Raw genomic sequence first — 22,190 nt, forward strand, 5'->3', positions numbered from 1 at the left:
TTCTGTTAGCGAAGATGGTGCAATTGGCACAAATCAAAATAAGAAGGTTTTGTGGGATAAAATCATTGCAAAGTTTCAAGAAAACTGCAATGGCAGCGGGCGGGATGGTGTTGGTGTTTATGATCGGTGGAACACTATCAATAAAGCATGCACTTTATGGAAGGGAAGCTTGAAGAGAGTCGTAGTTGGCATGGCTAGTGGAAGGAGCGTCACAGAAATTGTGAGTTTTGTTCTTGATATTTTATTTGTCATGTACATAATATTATTTTGTAACTAATTATTTTTATGTATTTTTTGCATAGGATGACAAAGCAATGGAAATTTACAAGACAAGAGTAACACCAAAAAATCAAGTTTTTAAGTTGCAACATGCTTGGGACTTCCTCAAGGATTGTCCGAGGTGGGGAACCGATGCAGACCAACAATGGGAAAGATTATTTCAACGTGAAGCCGCATAGACAAATGCCGGAAATGAAGGTGTCGATGAAATGACCTCATCTCCTTCTTTTGCAAGGCCCCCAGGAAGAGATAAGCAAAATGAAGCAAGGAGAAAAAGGGAAGTCCCAAGATTCGATGAGTGGACACTTTGGTACCGGAATTGCAAAATTGAACGAAACTCATAGCGCTCACCAAGAAGAAACGACCTGAATGCATTTGCAAATGAAGGAAATCTCGGATAGGGAGCAAGATAGGTTTGAAATTGAATTCATGATGGAGGATCTCAGCAAATACAATCCAGAGAGGAAGAAGTTCTTACGTGGTAAGCAAAAGGAAATTTTGCGAAAGTCCGCCTCAAGGAGTATGTTTCAAGATAATGAATCCTCTGAACACCCTCTATCCCAAGATTTCAACGAAGTCTATCACCAAGTGAAGATGGTGGATATGATTATTAAGTTTATGTAGTGTATGAAATATGTGCTTTATTAATTAAGTTTATTAATTATCGTTTGTATTAAGTTTATGTAGTTTATTAATTATGTGGTTTATGAATTATCGGTTGTATTAAGTTTATGTGGTTTATGTATTATCGGTTGTATTGTTTATATTAATCTAGATGCCTTCAATAAATATTGTACTTATTATTCCACACTTTGATGTAGAATAGATGCATTCAATAATTCAACCTCCATTCAATAATTTATCCAACGTACTAGACAAAATACTTTGCACAAGAAGACACTTAAATTTATTACTAGAAAATATTACTAGAAAATAACAACATAGTACACTTAAAATTATTACATAAATGCTTAACCAACATCATCAACGTTCACCTTCTCGGCGTCATACATGCTCAACCAAATCCTTGGTGAATATAAAGGATGATTGAAGGTTGAAAGGTTGTGTGATCAACAAATATTGATGAAAGTTGATCGGTTGGTGAAAGTTAAAAGTTTGGTATTGAACAGTTGGTGAAAGTTGAAAGTTTGGTGTTGAACAGTTGGTGAATTGAAAATTTTGTGTTGAACGGTTGGTGAATTGAAAGTTAGCCCAGGGTTGAAAGATTGATGAAAGTTGAAGGCTTGCTTTGTGAAAATTTCAGTGATTTTTCAATATTTATCGGAATTTAAATTTTTTTAGATTAAAATGTTCATAAAATTAATTTACGATAGTCTACATATTTTTTTTTAATTTAATTTAAGACAAAAATAGCCTAAGTTCATTCTTTAATAATCCCAGACTAAAATTTTAGGTCATAACGGTTAGAGCAGAAAAGTTGTTTCTAGACTAAAAGCTAAATTTTCCGAACTAAAATATTTGACTTTTAGCCCAACCATTGGAGATGTTCTTAGAGCAATTTTTGGCAATTGTGTTGGAGTAGTTAGCCTACAATTTCTTGTAGCTTTCTTTTCGGCTCTCTATATGAGTTGCCTTCATTTGCTTGTAATCTTCATAATGAAATATACAACAAATATTTGAAACCAAAACTCAACAAAAATGATACAGCAATGTGGTAACATGTTTCTTTCAGCTAGAGCAACTCCACCCTTTGAGCCCTCCCCCCAGGCAATCCACTATTTAATCCACCCAATGAACAATAACTGCCATAATGAACAGTAACTGTCTTTTGCATCTTCACCCTTGCACTTAAATAGCCCTAGCAATAAGCAATAAAATATTTATTAATTTTTTTTTTTACAAAATAATATTAAATAAATTTCTTGTAATTTCGGATAAGATATTTTAAATTGTTCTCGTCGTTACACCACGTGTCATTTACCCAAAACAACTATTATTGGTCGTAGATTTCGATAAGATATTTTTTCGGATTTTTTACAATGAGAAGGTATTTATAGAAAAGTAGAAACATTTTTTTTTTAAATTTCAGATTTTTTTTGGATTTTTTTAATTTTTTTATTCAAATAATTAATCTCTGCCGTTGGATTTAAAAAAAAAATTGAATTCCAACACTCCAGATTGTGCCACGTGTCACAACAGTAACTTTTCTTAATTTTAAAACTATTTTTTTGTTTTTTTTATTTATTTATAAAGCATATTAATATCGACCGTTGATCTCAGATCGAACGGTTGATATTAAATAAGATTTTTTTTTTTTACCGTTGAGATCGAACGGTCCAAGTTAAATAGCCGTTAAGATCAAACGGACCGTGGGAAGCCATGTGGCTTCCCAATGGTAACTTTGAAGTCTGAATAGGCTTCTGTTTTTTCTTAAAAGTTGTCGGGCGACGCGCCCCCACGCTCAAGTGGGCTGCATGCGCCTAACAGAAAAAAAATTTAAAAAAGGCCCGGAGCTCAGGCTCTCGGGCTGTCAACTCTTCACAGGCCCTCCGCTCGGGCTCCTTCACGCTGGAGCAAATCCACAGGGCCTGGGGCCCTTCTTCTCTCGCCTATCCCCCGAGCAATCCACAAGGGTTGAGTTGCTCTTAGGGAAACATGATGAGTGGTATCATTAGGGTCCAAATAAGGAAGGCTAGTAACCATATCGGAGATCATGGCTATGAATGGGTCATGATTATAGGAATTGTTATCTCGTCTTTTACTCTGTTGGATCTCATCCTTATCCAGATCTGCTGGGCTAATTTACCTTTCAGGTCTTGCCAGGTTTGAGGGATGGCTCTGGTCCTTGCTAAACCTTTGAGGCCTACTAGCTATGCTGAGTTTAGCAGCTTGAACTTTTATACCAAGCGTGTATGATACTCAGTCCAGCATATAAAGGCAAACTTACCGAGGTCACGTCTGCTTCATTTAAAGCAGGTGAAGAATATTTTTGGACTCGAGTATTATACATGCTTAATCCACGTGTATTAATCTTACTAGGTAGTATTTTTATGAATAATCCCAATCAATATTCCCAAATTGATCTTTCATCAAAACGTAGTTGTGGGAATCCTTGACTTTCCAGCAACTAAAAAGTATTAGCAAAGCTTCCTTTTAATTATTAAACTTGATCATGGGTGTTAAAAGTCCCCACTACGATCAGCCTTTCTCCTTTAATTTGAACATCTAATCCGCTGACTTTGAAGAGGCATACATTCTTCCAAAACCTCAACTTTAAAACCTTTAATTCATAAAGATGTCACTTCACGTATTCTATTTCTACTTATATCAACAGTCAAAGACGTCGCATAAAGGTTTTGATTATCTCTAATAAAATGTCCAACGTATTCTTTTTAATTAATACTACAGTTTAGTAGTATTCTTCTTCACTTGTAAGTGATGGGTCTTAGGTTCGATTATCACTAAAGGCGAATTTAAACCACATTATTGCTAGCCCATTGTGAGGCTTGACCCACTCTTCCATTCATTTAGTGTAGATAATATCATTTATTCAAAAAATAAATTTACTTTGTTAGTCATCGGTACAAATGGCCAGGCCGGCGACACTTTTAATAAACAGGCAGCAGAACGATCAAATAAAGTAGAAAACGACGGTGGCTATACTTAATATTGACCACATTTTTCATGCCTTAATATGTGCATAGTATGATAAGAACAAACTCACTCAAATTTATAAAGTAGAAAACGACGGTGGCTATACTTAATATTGACCACATTTTTCATGCCTTAATATGTGCATAGTATGATAAGAACAAACTCACTCAAATTTATTGAAACACATATATAACAAAAGGCTTGAATAGTCATAGGGATTTTGTGGGAGTTTCTGCTCAGTCGTACAGAGTTCGTTTATCTTTACATTCACGTGTGTGTAAGTAAGTGACGGGTCCTAAAATGATCCTATTTGTAATTTTATTTTAGTTTTTTTTTTTTTTTTAAATTGTAGCACAATGAACATCTCTCCTTTATATATGAGGAAGGTCAGAAACTCTCTCATTTTACCTATTCGTCTTTCTTTTTTATTTTGCAATGTTGTACGATAATCCGAAGCTTCTATTTTTGAAGATTATGTGTGCAAATATAAACTTGGTTGATTTTTGGAAGAGTTGATTTTTTTTCATATGTGCAAAACTAAATTTGAAATTGTTTATTCATCTAACCATTATCTAATAAATAAATAATGTATGTTTCTCACTTAAACACTAAAATTTTGACAAATATTAATCAAACAGTTAAAACAATTTCTTGTTTAGTTGACTTATAAAGAGTTGATCTTTAAATAGTGATTATTCCAATCCTCAAGTTAAACATCAACCCAAATAAAAATAGAGCCCAAAAGATAACTTGAGAAGCTCCGAATGAAAAGGTTGATAACCATCCCTCTCTATGTGCATAGCCTCTTTAGAAAACGTGCAATCTCGCATTGTGAGAAGGTAGTATACGGATGAGGTTTCTTTTCGAGTTCTCTTTATGAAGATTTTGAAAATCATTTAATCTTAACCGTTCATTAGTAATCAACTGTAGTAACCTCAAACTTCATTCCCATTACATTAGTAACTTCAAAAACGGATTGGCATCATGTCCCGTCAAGAGTAGTTACTTCAAACTTCATTCCCATTACAATAAACCACGTACATATAATAATATTACATATTGCGAAAGGCATGATGCACTGCAGACGCGATATCTATTTACAGTTTGAACGCCATCTAAATATAACTGCTCGATCGAAAGTAAAGTCGAAACCCAAAGTCCATGAAAACAACTATGAAAATAAAAGGCGTACAGATATATTCAACCAACTTTCCAGTTTCCACAATCTATTGGTAGTTTGCTTGCGAAAGCCTAAAGGCCTTTGCTTTCTTAAGGTCAAGGACAATATATGATGAAATGCCTTTTGGCCTTTTATTCACAAAATCAACGCCGGAGGTAGATTGGTCCTTATGTTGAATTAATTTTTGAATTTTGTATCATATATTTTGATACATATGTCAAGTCAACCCTGCCAATTGGTCTTCAAAGTCAAGCGTAATAATAACTATTTTGTTGTTTACATGAAGTCCAAATCAACGGCCTTTCTGTTGAAATTTAATTAATTAATTAATTAGCATATTAATTAAGATTATTTTTATTGACTGGTTTTGGTAGATAGCACTTCCATGGCCATAAAATTATTCGATTTTGAGTTTCGACAGAATGCCGTGAGATGTAGAAGCTGAATGAGGAGAAATTATAAGTTTAATATAGATACGTAGTTGCATGTTATTTATGTGATTTGTTAAGAGAAGCATTGTGTTATGTATGGTCTTAATTGTATTCAGCTTGCAAATGTGTTTTAGGTAAGGACGTGGGTCATGCTTCATTGATATATACGACACAAAAATGTAGTGTTTGTTGGTTCTCCGTCTTGTGGCCCTCATCTTCGTCGTATAATTACAGATATTTAATATATATGGTACGACTTGTGAATAAAGTGGCCAGAGATTCTTGTATGTACTTGGACAGAGACCTGCCATTCCTTCGAACCTAATTAGTCTGGTAATATGCTCAATTTAATTGGGTAAATTCGATTTTCAATACTATAATACTATTACTCAAGCGTATAAGCAACATCTGTCAAATCAAGGAACAAGAAAACAAAGTAAAATTGTCGTACTCCTTTTGTGTGCTTGGTATTAGCTGAGGGCTAGTATCGTGACGTTCGGTATTGGTGTGGTTTCGTTAGATCTGAAGATTTGGCACGTTTTCCCCTACATAGTGACTACAATGGGTTCAAGCCGTGCATCTTGCAGTGGTGTCTTCACCGTTTCGGCCACGTACGCGGCTAGTGAAGATCTGTTTAGGATTTTTAGGTTTTTTTAGTGTGGTCACTTTTGGACCTTTGCAATTGGGCCTTAGCTTTTGGACTCTTATGTAACTTTTTGCTTTTGGTATAGATAGGAACATTTACTCATGCATTTTGACATATAATTTTCCATGAAAAATATTTTTAAAATGGTGTGATAGAGATTTTATATATTTAAGAACCAAAGATACTGGTGGATTTGAAGACGAGACGGGCCTGAAGATAAGTAACGGCACGCATCAAAATTTTGAAACCCATACCCAAACTTAAAAGACTCAAATGGCATTCCAAAGGCAAATGAATTCCATTCCTAATAAAAACAGAAGCTCAATACGTAACGAATTGGCATATGAGAAATTCTACACATAAAACATGCAATATAATGAATATGAAGACACTCATCGATAATGTCCGGGAGATCCTGTAATCATGTTCGTTCATCGTATATCGTACGGTCAGTTTTCGTTGGGTAGAAATCATTTTAAATTTAAAATTTAAAATTAAATATAAATAATATCTAACAAAAACTGACCGCATAATGTACAATAAATGGACATGATTACGAGATCCTCCAGATCCCCAGGAAAAGGATCCGGCGAGGATCCTTTTTCGAAACTAACCAACTAGTGTCCATAGTAACGTGAATTGTGTGCTCAACACCATTAACGAAGATACCAATTACAACAATATTTCCTAAATATCAGCATCCAACTCATTATTTAACTAAGTAAAGCTACTAAGTATGATTAAGCTAAACTTAATTCATTGCATTACCCTCTCCTTGAGAACAACTTTGTCCTCAAGGTTACAATTTTGAAACAAGAAAGTAGGAAATTGAGACACAAAATCTTCATAATCTTTCATGTGGCATCCTTCTCATTGCTTCCAGCCCATTGAACTAGCAACTACACTCCAACCTCAACCTATAGCTCAGACAACAATGGAAGAAGGCTTGGGGAAGAAGATTGAGCAAATGCTCTCTGTTGTTTTTGTATTATATTATTTTCAATCAAAATGACCGTTGGCCAACTACACGCAATAGTGGCCAAATATAACAACCCAAGCAAATATTGCCGGCTGGCAATTACAACAATATTTCCTAATTATCAACAACCAACTCATTAGTTAACTAAGTAAATCTATTAAGTATGATTAAGCTAAACTTAATTCATAACATAGAGAGTAGCTCAATTACTTATAAGCATATACAATGTCTATTTTTTCTCCAATGTAAGATTAATACTCTCAACAAGAAAGACTCCCAATTCATCGTTCAATATTTTATTAATTTTCATAGACTCTAACGTCACATGTCAACCATGACTGGGGATAATATATGATGAAATGCCTTTTGGCATTTTATTCACAAAATCAACGGAGGAGGTAGAGAGGGAAAAGGGATCCTCTCGAATCTCTTCCTCCTAATTCGTTCAAGTTTGGGGATCTGGACAATTAAAATTTAATTCAACGGTTAAACTTATTATAACTTTTAAAATTAACCTTTATTTTTACCGATTTGATCAAATTTTAATGGCCTGAATACTTAATTCGATAGATTATGAGGAAAGAATGATTCCTTTCCATAGAGAGGTCCTTATCTTGAATTAATTTTTGAATTTTGTATCATATATTTTGATATTTATGGCAAGTCAACCCTGCCAATTGGTCTTCAAAGTCAAGAGTAATAATTACTATTTTGTTGTTTGCACGAAATCTAAATCAACTGCTTTTCCTTGAAATTTAATTAATTAATTAGCATATTAATGAAGATTATTTTTTATTGACTAGTTTGGTAGATAGCACTTCCATCGTGACTAGTTTGGTAGATAGCATATGTGACTTGTGTAATTCGATAAGAGAAGCATTGTGTTATATATAGTTTAAGACCTCGTTTGTCAGTTCAAATTGTATTGATTATTTCAGTCGGATAAAATAATTAGTTATCATATAATACTAATTAAATTAATCTGACATTTGGTGCAATATCGAAATAAATACCGTTTATTTAATAATTTGTTTGGTATTAATTTTCTAGATTTTTTTTTTTTGTACATTGCACCCACAAAATTTTAAAAAAAATAAAGGAAGAAAAATAGAAAACCAGGCTGTCGTCTTCCTCTCTACATACATTTCCCACCAGTACACTCCATCGATGAACCTTCCTATCCAGTAAACCCCCACCTCTTAGTTTCTCAACCCATTGATTACTGAAGAACACTACAATCCAATCTCCAAATCCGAAAACTTTTCAATTTCTAGGAAACATGGATCCCGATTCAGTGAAATCCACCCTCCAAAATCTAGCATTCGAAAACGTAATGGCCGCAGCGGTCGGTAATTACCGAAAAGAAAATCAAGATAAAATTGATGAAGATTTACACTTTAATTAAAACCCTCAACTCAGAAAGCAAAAAGCTCAGAAGCACATGAGAAAAAAGCAAAAGCTTTCTGTTGAAATTGGTCTGCAGTAAAAATACCCAAGTCCTTGGTGATGGAGAAAACCCAGAAAACTCAAACGACGGAAGAAGAAGAAGACCTAGTTCTTGGTGATGGAAAAAACCCAGAAAACTAAATAGTCCGATGACTATTTACACGATAAGGGCACCAAACAACCGGATTCGTATAATTAGTCGTATCCGATGCTCTATACGTATGTCAAACGAGGCGTAACTGTTTTCAGCCTACAAACGTGTTTTGGGAAATATAAGTACGTGGGTCATGCTTCATTGATATATACGACACAAAGTTGTAGTGTTTGTTTGTTCTCCATCTGGCCCACATATTCGTCGTATAATCACAGACATTTTATATATATATATATATGTGGTATGACTTGTGCATAAAGTGGCCAGAAAAAACGGCTCTGGGGATTCTTGTATATACTTGGACGCAGACCTGCCACGCTTTCGAGCCTTCAAGTTAGTTTGGTATTGCTCAATTTATTTGGGTGAATTCAATTTTCAATGCTTGAGTACTATTACCCAAGTTATAAGCGACATCTATCAAATCAAATAGCAAGAAAATAAAGTAAGGATGTCGCACTCCTTTCGCTAGAAACGCAAAAAGCAATTAATTGAGAGTTGACCAACAATTTTCCATCAAGAATATTTTTAAAACGAAATGATAGAGATTTCATTTTATATTTAAGAACCGATCGAATGTCAAAAATGATACTTGTAACAATATTTAAGAGGGACCCAATCTAAAAGACTTGAACAAAACATAAAAGGCAAGCTTGGCCAAATTAGTTCATAATATACTGGTGGGTTTGAGAGTGAGACAAGTTCGAGGATGAGCAACAGAACGTATCCAAGTCTTGAGATCATCCAAACACAAACTTTGAAGACTCAAATGGCATTCCAAAGGCAAATGAACTTTATTCCTAATAAATGGCATATGAGAAATTCTACACATAAAACCTGCAATATAATGAATAGGACACTCATCGACAATGAGCATAGCCGACTCCAAATAGGAACTAACCAACTAGTGTTCATAACAATGTGAATTTTGTGCTCAACACCATTAACAAAGATACCAACTATAAATAAGACCAAAGAGGACTCGGTAACACACCAACAAAAATTAAAATACTCACTAGAAAAGACTCAAAATTACCTTGAAATAATCTTTTTTATTTTATTTTTTTATTGTAGGAAGCTAAACACACACTTTTTAGCATCTCTCACACGATCACACCTTTTATTTTTTTTTACTATCAAATTTGAATAAATCAAACGAAAAGATTGAACATGATTAAACAAAAATGTGTAAAAATAAAAAAAAAGTCTGCGTTGATCATTTTTCTTCTTGTAAATTCAAGTTAAACAACATGATTACTCCCTTTGTCTTTGGGCTTTAGTTTATAAAATTCTTACTGTAAGCATGACTAATTGAAGCACATATTTTTTTTATTTTTTTATTTTTTAACAAACGATAGTATTTACACTAAGGGCCGGGGTAGAGGAGCGGGCCTTAAAATGGGCTTACCATAATAATGTGGTTTAACTTCGCCTTTAGCGAGAATCGAACTTAGGACCTCTCACTTCCAAGTGAAACGGAATACCACTAAGCCGTAGTACTAAGTAAAAATAGAAGCACATAATTCAATTACTTACAAGGATAACTATGTCTATCAATCCGATGGAAAAGGATAACCATGAATTGAATGAAGTTGAAGTTCGAACATAAAATTTATTGCCAATATGGTAGGTAGCTCAATTACTTATAAATATATGGAAGGTTGCTGCTATCTTTGATGTGGGATTAATACTCTCAACACACCCCTCATGTGGTAAATTTTTAAACCTAGTACGTAGACAACAAAAACCGAATGACGTGAAACATTTGTAGCCATTAACCTTCACATATAGACAACCTGCTCCTGTACAATGTGAGCAACAGGTTGTGTGTAGGGAGGGTGGCAGTGGTGCAGACGTTGCGATTTGTCACATCATGGGAATGCAGGTACAAGTGGTTAAATTGCAAATTAGGAGTGGATTGTGCAGGCAGACGGAGTTGCGCAAGTGAACGTGGCGGCGAGGATGAATGAATTGCAGCAGTGGGTTTGTGCAGATGCAGGTCGTAGTTAAACGATTCAGATGGTGAGTTGACTCCGACGCAGAACAGATTCGGGGGTTCATCAGATGCTTCATGGTTATCCAACCCTTAATTTCCAAAAAATATAAAAAAATAAAAAAAACTAGGTCTAACAAACACAAACCTAATCGGAGCTGGAGACAGAAAAAATAAAAATAAAAGAACTTTCCCGAACTAAAACAAGACAAACCAAGAAACTTATACCAACCAAAGCAGATTAAACCCGAAGGGAAGCAGATTAAACTTGTTGTGATATAGTGACGAAGTCGAAGTTACATCATAAACTCAAATGGTAATATAGAGAGTAACTCAATTACTTGTAAACTTATATAATGTCCATTTTTTCTCTAATGTAAGATTAATATTCTCAACAAAAATGATTGCAAAATTCATCGTCCAATATTTTATTAATTTTTCATAAGTAGACTCTCATATCACAAGTCAACCTTGACTAGGTACTATAATACAATTCCTAGAGTGAGAGATCTGCAAAAATCATAATAAAAAAGATTAAAATCCCTCCTTGGAGTCCTCAAAAAGACATAATATGCCATGTTCCTAAAACAGGGCTGCCTCTCTTTCGCCCTTTGAACTTTTCTTTCTCAAAAAATATAAAGGATAATGAAGGTATGAAAACGAGATATAAAGGAAATAATGGGTTTGTTGTACAGACAAGGATTGTCTGCCCTCTTACTTCCAGTGCTCTTCCGTATCTTCTTGTTTTGTGTGGTTATAGTTGAATTACGTCAACATTTTATATTATTTTTTTATAAAGATAATAAGATAAAAATAAATAGTAATATAAAGTTTAACCGTAACCATACAATCACGCGGGTCGGAAGTGGACAATCCTTGTCTTACGCGCTAACGTATTGTCAGTGGCAGCAGTGTAATTCACGAAAAGAATGGGGTTTTTTGTTAGATAAGCAGTGCTATAAGACGCAAATTAGGTGGGGAGGTGATGTTTTACCAACAGACTTTGGATCTTTACATATGAGCTCAGAAGCAAAGAAGAACACGAAAACTGAAGCTCAAGGGTGATCATCAACCTCACACCACATCTTAAGGTCTGTCAAAAACCCATCAGAAACTCAAACGGGTTATCACCAAATCTCATACTTTTAATTTCTTTATTTTATTTTATTTTATTGTTCTTCAAATTAGATTATTTGATGAAGGTGATAACTTGGTGGTAAGTTTAGTAGCTTTGAATTTGTTATTTCAAGCATGAACTTGTGTTGTGATAGTGAGAGGTAGTATTTCGTCTCGGCTAATCTTTTATTTAACAAACGATATGATATTTTACGCTAAATTCATGTAAACTTGGGGGAGTGGGATTTGAATTTGCGTGCATAAGGAGAACCACGCTGTTCTAACCAACTTGGTGAAGCCGAGGTCTGCAGGTTTTCATTAAAGGTGGTTCGTAGGTTGGCTGTTGAGTTGTGGTGAGGAGTGGGATCTTTTGGCTCCCACAAATGCAGGAAAAAGGAGAAACCCTTTTGGTTTGAACTTGTTTTCTGTTTTTGTTTGAATAAAGATATGGCGATGGTTTCATAATTCTAAGGTTAAATCCAAGGTCTTGATTTTTTGTTCAAACCAGAAATGAAGTTTCAGATTATTCTGAACATGTTCTTAATATAAACTGAGAGTTATGAAGCTACTGCAATGATTGAGCTGAAAATTATGCGCTCGATTCCCATATATCTATAGGATTGTCCTCCTTTTCGACTTTACAGTTTATGCTAAAACGCCTCGAAGATAAAAATTATTTTAACAACATTAGCTAGAGCGTGTGGGCATCTCAAAGAGATTGCTTCAATACTTTTCACTAGGATCTTTGAAATATAATATCTTTGTTCGTCTTGATAACACTTACTGTCTTGTTACCGTTTTCTGCAGAGTATGCACTCTCTTTAATGTGCCACCGTTTCCTACCAGAGTTTGGACAAACGTTTCCAAGATGGTTATGATGGATGTTATGATGTGGTCAAGGTTCAGTCTTAAAATAACAAGAGTTGTCAGTTAATTTGAGAAATTTTGTGCCAGAAAAGCTCAATAGCATTTCATTTGGTTATGATCAATCAAACGAATTGGCTATCCTGAAAATGCAAGAATCTTACAAGCATGTAATCCCGAATGTTTCTCATCCGTTCGGAGAACAGCCTGTGGAAGAGCCGGAGTCTTATTGTTGGCCTTCCTTCCAGAATGCTGACCATCAAGCATCCTCTGATGAGGTTGTCCAAGGAACTAAGCTTTCAGTTCAAAGATTTGAACAGCACTGCAGCCTTGAGTCATCCTCGGGAACCAGTGCCTACCCTGGTCGCAGTTCTGCATCAAGTTTAAATTTCTCAGGAAATGGAAGTCCAGCTTCACATCCAGATTTGCATTCCTACCAGTCTGGTGGCTCTCCTGTCAACCAATCGTGCATGTCAAATGATACGGATGACCTGAGTCACAAAATGAGGGAACTGGAAAATGCTTTGCTGGGAAATGATTCAGATGCCTTTGACGTGTACGACATCATAGATGAGGGGGGGCCGAATCAAAATTATTCAGAAGCAGAAGACCGGGAACAGATGATGTTGATGATCTCCAGAGGTGACTTGACAGAAGTGCTTTGCGCATGTGCAAAAGCATTGGCAAACAATGATATGTCAACGACTGAATGGTTGATCTCAATCCTACGTCAGATGGTGTCAGTTTCAGGTGAGCCAATCCAACGTTTAGGAGCTTACATTTTGGAAGGTCTTATTGCAAGGTTGGCCTCGTCGGGGAGTTCTATCTGTGCATCCCTAAGATGCAAGGAGCCTGCCAGTGCTGAACTCCTCTCGTACATGCACATACTCTATGAAGTCTGCCCATATTTCAAGTTCGGATATATGTCAGCAAATGGGGCGATTGCAGAAGCTATGAAAGATGAAAGTAGAGTTCATATAATTGATTTTCAGGTAGCTCAAGGTACTCAGTGGATTACTTTAATCCAGGCTTTAGCTACTCGGCCAGGAGGACCCCCACAGATTAGGATCACGGGCATAGATGATTCCGCATCAGCTTATGTTCGGGGAGGGGGGCTTGGTGTTGTGGGACAGAGGTTGTCAAGGCTTGCGGAGTCATGTAAGGTACCCTTTGAGTTCCATGCTGCTGGAATTTTTGGTTCCGAGGTTCAACTTGAGGACCTTGAGATTCGACCTGGCGAGGCTATTGCAGTGAATTTTGCCTTCATGCTGCACCACATGCCGGATGAAAGTGTGAGTAGTCATAATCACAGGGACCGGTTGTTGAGGCTTGCTAAGAGTTTGTCACCCAAGGTGGCGACTCTTGTTGAACAAGAATCAAACACCAACACAGCCCCTTTCCTTCCCCGTTTCATTGACACGCTAAGCTATTTTAGGGCTGTATTTGATTCAATTGATGTAGCTCTGCCAAGGGAGCATAGGGAGCGGATCAATGTCGAGCAGCACTGTCTGGCACGAGAAATTGTTAACATTATAGCTTGTGAGGGGGCGGAAAGGGTAGAACGTTATGAGCCTCTCAGTAAGTGGAGGTCACGATTCATTATGGCTGGGTTTTCGCCTTATCAACTGAGCTCCTTCGTAAATGCAACAATCAAGACTTTACTGCAGAGTTATTCTGAGAAGTATACGCTTGAAGAGATAGACGGAGCTTTATATCTCGGCTGGATGAATAAACCACTGGTTGCCTCTTGTGCATGGAGGTAAAAGCACTTGAAAATTTGTGTTTCTTGGTCATGTATTGAACCCTAAGTTATCTTCTGCTCTCGTTTGAACTCCTCTGTGTTTCTTTTTTTTATTCTCGTTCGGATAAGTTATCTTCTGCAGCGTGATAGTTATGTTATGTTGCAAGGGTTATATGCTTTAGCGGAAATAAATGAGCCTTTTTCGTATGCATCAACATTTCTCCCTGCAATTGTCCTGCAAACCATTACAGCCCTATTTACGTTCTTCCTCCTTGCGATGGAACTGGTGTCGTTGCTGAAGTCCTCGCTACTTGTACTCAATTGAATGTCATTCTTCACTCTACATTCTGTGTCAAAGTATGATTGAATTAGCTCGGAACTTACAGAGCTCGGATACTCGCTTCAATTCCCCATTGCGACAGGCCATTGTTGTGCCGTTACCATACAATCTCAACAGCTCGTTTCCATCTACCGTGCTACTTAGATGCCTCGTAAATTCTCTCTTTGGATATCTTCATCATTTCTCTATGCTTCTCAAGCGTTTCTATGGAGTTCCACACCCTCAGGACGGTTTTGATGCTGCTTGAAATGTTGCTTCGGCCCATCGTTTCCTTGTGGGAGATATAACCTTATCTTATATTGACTTGCGAATTCCTAAATTTCCACATACATTAAAGAGGGACCTTCGTTAGTCCAAATCCTTTTCATTTCTTTTTTATTAAATAGTCACACTTATTCATAATCCCTTAATCCGGTAAAATCTATCACTTTTAGAAATCCTTTAAAATCAATGATTTTTGTAATACATATAGACTTTTGTAAACTTCTTTAAAATCTTAATCGAATATGATTTTTATTGCTTTTTATGAACTCCTCTTGATTCCTGATGATTACCTAAGACTTTCACAAACTCATTTAAAATCCTGACTGAATACAACACTCGGACCATTAATTACGGGAGGGCATCCCCACAACTTATCTTCGACTCCGTCATTTTACGATGCATTATACTTCTTGCATCTACATTTATGAAAACTTAATCATCTACGGCAGCAACAGACAGTTTCACCATTTTCGGACACAAATGACAGCAGACTGCAACGTGCTCCGGCATCCACCTCTGCTCAAGCATTAGCAATAGGAATCACCATGCCGAGCAAACTTAAGGCTCTAAAGCAGCAGCTCGGTGAGTACCAATTATACTTTTAAAATCCCGTCATAAAAGCGAAAAGAAACAAAATTTTCTTGAAATAATTGAACATTTTAAGCATTTGAATTACAACACATGGTGTCAAAGACTCTGAATATAATATTAATATTGATTCGTATTTGTACATGCTAGTATTCCCTTACAAGTTAATGTTACAAATACATTTCTTGGACAGAGAAGGCTTTTTGTAGCAGGCACCTAATTATAATACCTCTTTCTTTGAAATAGACATACCTTTGTTTTTATTTTTCGGTCTGAAACTGAGATGCCCTTTTGACCTTCGCCTGTGCCAAAAGAAGGGGAGAAGCAGCTTATTTCTGTTGGCTTCATCGTAAGAAATTTCACGGACCTGTTAGTACTCTTCCCATGTTCTGTGGATATGGGTACGAGGAATGATTCAAAGGTAGAATTTCGATGCTGCGTGATTCACTTGGGTTTTCCCTAGATCCATACTGATTCATGCCACCATTAAGAACACCATAGTATGTCGAAACAGGGGTATTTTGAGCAAACCTGAAATTGGAATTAGTGTGAGATTGCCGTTCCACAAGATCAGAGTGCAGTTGCAGGTGCTCGTTGGTTCTAATTTCGCCACCAGAGGTCATTCCAACACCAAGATCAAGGCTTATGGTGTCACTTTCTTCTGGTCTAATTCTCGACGGGACATTCACAGTTGTTGGTCCTGAAGTGTCATGGCTACTAGACTTTGCAGTAGGGACGTCATGATTATGTTTCCCTTCATATGTAGTTATAACTGCTTTTGGATCATGCGATGCCCTCTCCACATGTTTTCTAACAGGGCATCCAGCATTGGTGCACTTGTAATAGCTCCTGCATAACACATGAGAACGATGAGAAACCACATAAATCTTTTGGGAATTGCAGTTAACAAAGAGTCGAGCCATATAGGAGTTCATACACTTACTTTAAATTAAAGGTAGTACCTAGTTATGAGTGCTTCTATTATCACCCCATTTTATATATTTGTGGTATGTTCTTAATCCGATTTGTAATTGAAGTTAACCATGATGTCAATTACCTAAAAAGGCAAAAAAAGACAACAAAAAAAAAAAACACAAATAAACAGAGAGTAAGTTCTTTGGAATATTCGGGGTATTGCAAGTTGTGTTTTTCTATTTAAAACAAAAAGAAAAAGTGCAGGGTGGAAATAGAAACACTTCCTAATTATTCAGAACCACCATTGTGATTTATACATATACGATGACAAATACAGCATGCAGCTAATTAGTAGACAAGCATGCTTGAGGTTTCTCTAAAATGCTGGAGGTTACATCTGTGGTTAAAAGTTATAGGCTAGTTCAATTTTGGGAAGAGATCTAGAATTATTGTTTTATTCCTTGCTTCTTCAAGAAGATTTTTGATAGACCCTTTACACAATTACTGAAGTCAAGCTTTGGGCCAATTGAGCAATATTCAAAAGTACCACGACAATCTTGGTGAAGGTACCATTGTTCAAGACTTCTTTCTGAATATTCACTTTAAAAAGCAGAGTCTCAGTTAAACTATTTAATTTCATAGACGAAAAAGGGGGAAGTGGCTGGGGAGATAAAGGCAAGTTTCGGTTAAACTAATTGGGAAGAACTGTAAAAGTACCAACAAATAATTGCATATTTTCCTGCACGATTAATCTCTAAAGACATCAACTGTCAGACCCAGTGCTTTATACTAGATTTAAGAAAATTATCCAAATTTCTTCCTGGAGCATGATACGGCCAGAAGAGGGTTTTGGGGGGGGGGCGAACTGTCATAGGCCATCCATACAAGATCATGATGGTTCGAACAACAGCTGCCGTAGCAGAGACATTGGGCTTTACTTTTTGCATGAATGTTATTGTTCCCTCCTACCTTAGTTTTCAGTCCATTAACCATAACAGAAGAAAGCCCAACTACTTTATGAGTACTCACAAAGTTATCAAATCAGCACTGATGCTACATGTTGAAACAGATGAAAATCAGTGAGAAGTAGCCTAGCCATACCTTGGATTAGGATTTCCCCTCACCACTTTCTGACCATATTTGCGCCAGCGGTATCCATCATCTAATATATCAACCTCACTGAGAGTCTGAACAACAACTCGTGGTTCTCGGATAGGCTTAACAATCGGTGTGACATCAATGCTACCCACATCCATCCTCCTGCTCAACAAATTTGACACCTTGTTAGTTAGGGAAAATGAACAACACTAGAAAAACATAAGCATTTCTTGAATATTTATACCTCCTTTTTGAGAATTGGTCATCCTCATCAACCTCATCTGGCAACCTATTTGACAGTGAGCCTGTGCCTTCTACACTATCATCATTGCCTGTGACAGGAGAGAGCTCAGGAGTACTGTTTGGCTCATTGTTACTAGACATTTGCCCATAAATACTGGATGGTTTGTCTACAATTAGAGAAGAAAAACAAAATTAGAAGAGATGATAGAAGAACATTAGTTTATTCATTAAATAGCTTATGAGAATTACTCTGACGCTTACCATCTTGACCAGTCAATGATGAAGCCTTGTCAGATCTTTCTTCTTGAGCAGGCATCATAGCACCAGTATTATATCGTCGACTTGGTTGAGGCTTAGGATGATCATGTGTACCCTTGTAGATAATCTCTGTTATCTGTCCATCATGAGATCGCTCAAATAGCTTCTTCACTTCACAATTAGGATGGGTACATTTGTAATAACTGCGAGGAAATTCACTTCCTTTAACATGCTTTTGTCCATATTTTCGCCAGTTATACCCATCATCAGAGGATATTACTGAAGGCCCATTTCCTTTGTTATCACCCTGAGATGTTTGGACCCCAGGATGTGGATGTTCCCTCTGTGTTAAGTCACCCGAATCATCTTCCACGGGTGCACTAGCTCCTCCAGTGTGAACAGGTGCAGATAAACTCAATTCATTTGAAGAGACTGCCATCTCATTTTTAGCCAAAGTTGGTGACGCATGTGATTGAGGCTCAGCTTGACCTGGGACTTGCACAGGCTGCTCATTCCTATAGTGGTTATAATCTGTAGTAACCTTGAATAATTGTAAAGCATTAGGCAACCAGTATTCTACAACCATTTTGGCACACTTGCAGATATATAAAGAACTTGAATGAAGATATATCATTGTTCTACAATTTAGAAAGAAATATGACAGTCCATCTCGACGAGAGTCTATCACTAGAAAACATTGTTTCTTATAAAGCATCTTTAAGAAACAATATCGAAAAAAAAACCAAATAAAGTATATTTCACACTAACAAATTTAATTACTCATCCTACAGCACTTGATAGACAGAAAAGCAATGAAACAATAATGGTAAGAGACTAAATAAATCAGTTAATCTTCAGAATTGGATCTTATAAGATTTTGTAGCGTCAAGCAGACATCCACTGATTGCAAGTTTAAGCTAGAGCACAAAATTGGCCAAAGACCAATCAGCTAAACTTAGGATCGAGGCCACCATTTAATTAGTATCTTTCCTCACATAGATAAAACATATCAGTCAAGGACGCAACTAATGAAAGAATAATGGACCACTAATCCATACAAATTACCATATTTGATCTAGCATGGGGCTTAAACTCGAAGCTTCCAGAATTTCTTTCATCCGAGGTATTGAAATCCGAGCAAACTGTGGTTGCTGAGTATGTAGTAGAACTCAGAGATCCGTACAACATTTGAGGCTTCAAAAAGGACCCAGTAGTTGGGGAAGGTTCTGCCTGCAAGACCAGAAAAAGTAGAAATCAAGAAATATGTCACACAATTCCTGGTCCAGATACCTTTTAATCAAGCAACGAGGCATGTAGAGAAAAGGAAAATCTTGTAAAACTAGAGTGGGAGAAAATAAGACTCTTCATGAAACAAAAGCTATAAGGAAACTTGACAAGAAAATGTAGCCCCATGAGCTATCCCTGCAACTTTAAAGCCCTTTTAATTTGATGGAAAGAATTTGGCAGTACTTTGGCATGCTGTTACATATCTGTCCAATAACAGGAAACTCCGAGAATCACTTGGGCATGGTCGTGATTGGCATCTCTTAACAGAGATGGAATTTGAGCATCCAACATAGATTACCAAAATATTCTAACAAGCTTGTCCATTACCAGCAAAAATGAAACAAATACTATTAAGGAAGATAAATCCACTGAAAATGAAAGAGCGATTATTTAGACCGATTACCCAGATAATTGAAGTTATAGCAATAAGCTTCGAACAAAAAATGTCATCTCCAATCACAATTAGAACAATGGAGGGTCATAACCTCTATAAAAACACATGCCAATCACAACTTTTAACAGCACCTTTACCCACAGCCTTTACCCACAATCTCTCTAGACTCCCTATACCTCCTTGCTGATGCATTTATTCCTTATTCTACATACACAAATAGAAACGTTTTTGTCATGCTTGCATCCACTGCCAACGGTAAACAACGACAAGCAGAAAGGCTAGAACCCACCAACAAAGCAAAAAAGAAGAGAAGAAAGATTCATTATGTGAAAATACAACACTGTCAATAGTAATAAAGAACAACAAAGTTCATAGACTTGTAAGTGAAAGCCCCATTACTCCCGAAAGCAATTGCTTTCGAACAATCTATACGGGCATAAAGAGAAAAGACCCCAATAGGCCAATACTACCATTACATTACTCTTAAACAGCAACAAAGCATCAGAATCTCGGGGTCCCATCTGAAGCACCCACATATAAAATCTCACTGCCATTGGCATAATATAAATAAAATCAAGCATTCGCAGTGAAAGAAGGAGCATCTTCTTAGCTCACTCAACATCACATCATCTTCTTAGCTTACGCTGTAATGCAACAAAATAAACGAAAATAGTAATTGGAATTTTCAATTTTTTCTGAAAGAAGGAGCATCTCTAGCTCACTCATCATCAACATCACATCAGTTTTAAGTCCTCCAAATTCCCCACTATCGCATATATACCACGTGGTAAAGTCTCAGGCCGTCAAACCCATTTCCCTTATCTACCCATTGTTTGGTTACCTAGAAAATGGCCAAGAAAAAGTTCAAAATCGAAACTTTCTCACTCCCAAATCAGAAGCTCAGCGGCTAAGGCAGTAAAATAACTTCAACACTTGAGTCCCTACCTATTCATTTTCCCAGCAACCAAACAGAGTCTTACATTTAATTCAAAAATTAATAACTAAAGAGAAGAAATTAAGCAGCCAAACGCGACCTAAGATTCAAAAGAGCATTTGCTTTTTGCTAATTTAATTGAAATTAAAAAAAAAAAGATTAAGAGGATCGGAAAACGACGTCGAAGCGGACGAACCTTCATGTTGGAGAGGAGGACAGGGGACTCGAGAAACGACGTCGGACTGAGGCCGGGAGGGATAGTGAGGCAGGGGGACCTCGAGATCGGAAGCTTGGCCGGGGACATGAGCTTGTACTTGGCCCCACAGGAAGCAGCAGCAGAAGAGTAAAAGGCCGGCTCGGAGCTGGGGTGGAAATCACCCGGATCGACGTCATCGGAGGGTCCGGAAGGGTGGTCGAGTGCGGTCGCGTCCATTGGAGGGCTGGTGGGTTAGCGTGTGGTGTGATGGAGTCAAAGGAAGAGGGGACTACTGGGTTCGTTTTTGTTCAGAACAGGGCAAGAGCAGGGAAGGGTAAAATGGTAATTCGGAATGTTTTGTCACGGAGAGAGAGAGAGAGACGCAGGTTGACTTGTTGCATTGGATCTGTATTCTTCTGCGTACCGAGTAAAAATCGTGCAAGAGTAAACTAAATTGTGATTTTTTGTGTAAACGCGAGTTATATCAGTTGATCATAAGCAAAGAGTCAACGTAATCCAGATCAATGCTAAGCTAGGATTCGATACTACACTTCTTAAGAAAATAGTGATGTGCCATTCCAGCACTCAAGTTCGAATGCTAGTATCTATTTGTAGAAATATCATTATCCAAATCTAAGATTGCATTGAGTTGGATCAAATAAAGTGGTTTCCAAGTTGGAGTAGGGACCCTTATCCAGAAAACCTAATTTAGAGGCTCAGTATTTGGAACCATATTTGATATTTCAGTCGTAAGTGCAAGCATTGGTTTTGAGTCAAGACCAAAACAAAACACTAATGTAGAAAAAGAGAATAGAAGATCTCAAATATGAGAATTTATGTAACAAACCTCCATTTATTTGAGTCAAAAACATAGATTATGATTAAATTCCTTACCTTAAATAGCAAAATTGAAGTGGCAAAATGTAGTTTTTTTACAAGTGAAGATTAATACCACTAGACCGTAGTACTAAGTGGCACAAAATGTAGCTTCCTCTACACAAAGTATAATTACATACGCATGTATAAATTTTTCTTTTTGTGTTTGTAATAATTTATTTTTGTCTGTCCAACAGCGGAATCAATTACTAAGTTGGTACTAATATTAATGAACGGTTAAATTGAAAATTTAGCCCATTCCAAATGTGAAGTTATGTCGTTATACTTTTGCCCACCCCTATATAAAATAACAGTTTTAGTTATGTCGCTATACTTTTTACACAATCTCACTTTGC

The 22,190-nt window shown here is 36.7% G+C and overlaps 2 protein-coding genes across 5 annotated transcripts; one reads left to right on the forward strand and one right to left on the reverse strand.

Moving 5' to 3' along the window:
• Positions 1-11,678: 11,678 nt before the first annotated feature.
• LOC126614436 (scarecrow-like protein 21) lies at positions 11,679-14,652 on the forward strand. Of its 3 annotated transcripts, none has more exons than XM_050282106.1 (2): positions 11,679-11,811; positions 12,644-14,652. In XM_050282106.1, exon 2 carries the CDS (start codon positions 12,850-12,852, stop codon positions 14,461-14,463), a length of 1,614 nt encoding a protein of 537 aa, XP_050138063.1. In that variant the 5' UTR covers positions 11,679-11,811; positions 12,644-12,849; the 3' UTR covers positions 14,464-14,652. The 3 variants fall into 3 exon arrangements, with proteins under 3 accessions (XP_050138063.1, XP_050138064.1, XP_050138065.1); XM_050282107.1 differs by having other exon boundaries at positions 11,717-11,843; XM_050282108.1 differs by having other exon boundaries at positions 11,806-11,936.
• A 1,075-nt stretch (positions 14,653-15,727) lies between these two features.
• Positions 15,728-21,459, reverse strand: LOC126614435 (probable WRKY transcription factor 20). 2 transcript variants are annotated; one of them, XM_050282105.1, is made up of 7 exons: positions 20,959-21,089; positions 19,838-20,669; positions 19,213-19,377; positions 18,151-18,688; positions 17,891-18,056; positions 17,650-17,808; positions 15,728-16,482 (listed from the first exon to the last, which is right to left on the reverse strand). In XM_050282105.1, the coding sequence occupies exons 3-7, from the start codon at positions 19,333-19,335 to the stop codon at positions 15,993-15,995; spliced, it is 1,476 nt and encodes a 491-aa protein (XP_050138062.1). In that variant the 5' UTR covers positions 19,336-19,377; positions 19,838-20,669; positions 20,959-21,089; the 3' UTR covers positions 15,728-15,992. The 2 variants fall into 2 exon arrangements, with proteins under 2 accessions (XP_050138062.1, XP_050138061.1); XM_050282104.1 differs by lacking the exon at positions 19,838-20,669 and having other exon boundaries at positions 20,959-21,459.
• Between the last annotated feature and the right edge of the window lie 731 nt (positions 21,460-22,190).

The sequence above is a fragment of the Malus sylvestris genome, chromosome 3, assembly GCF_916048215.2.
Source record: "Malus sylvestris chromosome 3, drMalSylv7.2, whole genome shotgun sequence".
NCBI lineage: Eukaryota > Viridiplantae > Streptophyta > Magnoliopsida > Rosales > Rosaceae > Malus > Malus sylvestris.

Coding starts and splice junctions, on each gene's coding strand:
- LOC126614435 (XM_050282104.1), bottom strand. CDS start 21,195: ATGGACGCGACCGCACTCGACCACCCTTCCGGACCCTCCGATGACGTC. Junction 18,057..18,150: donor ATCATTGACTGGTCAAGATG/GTAAGCGTCAGA, acceptor CTCTAATTGTAG/ACAAACCATCCAGTATTTAT. Junction 17,809..17,890: donor GACCAATTCTCAAAAAGGAG/GTATAAATATTC, acceptor TTTGTTGAGCAG/GAGGATGGATGTGGGTAGCA.
- LOC126614436 (XM_050282106.1), top strand. CDS start 12,850: ATGCAAGAATCTTACAAGCATGTAATCCCGAATGTTTCTCATCCGTTC.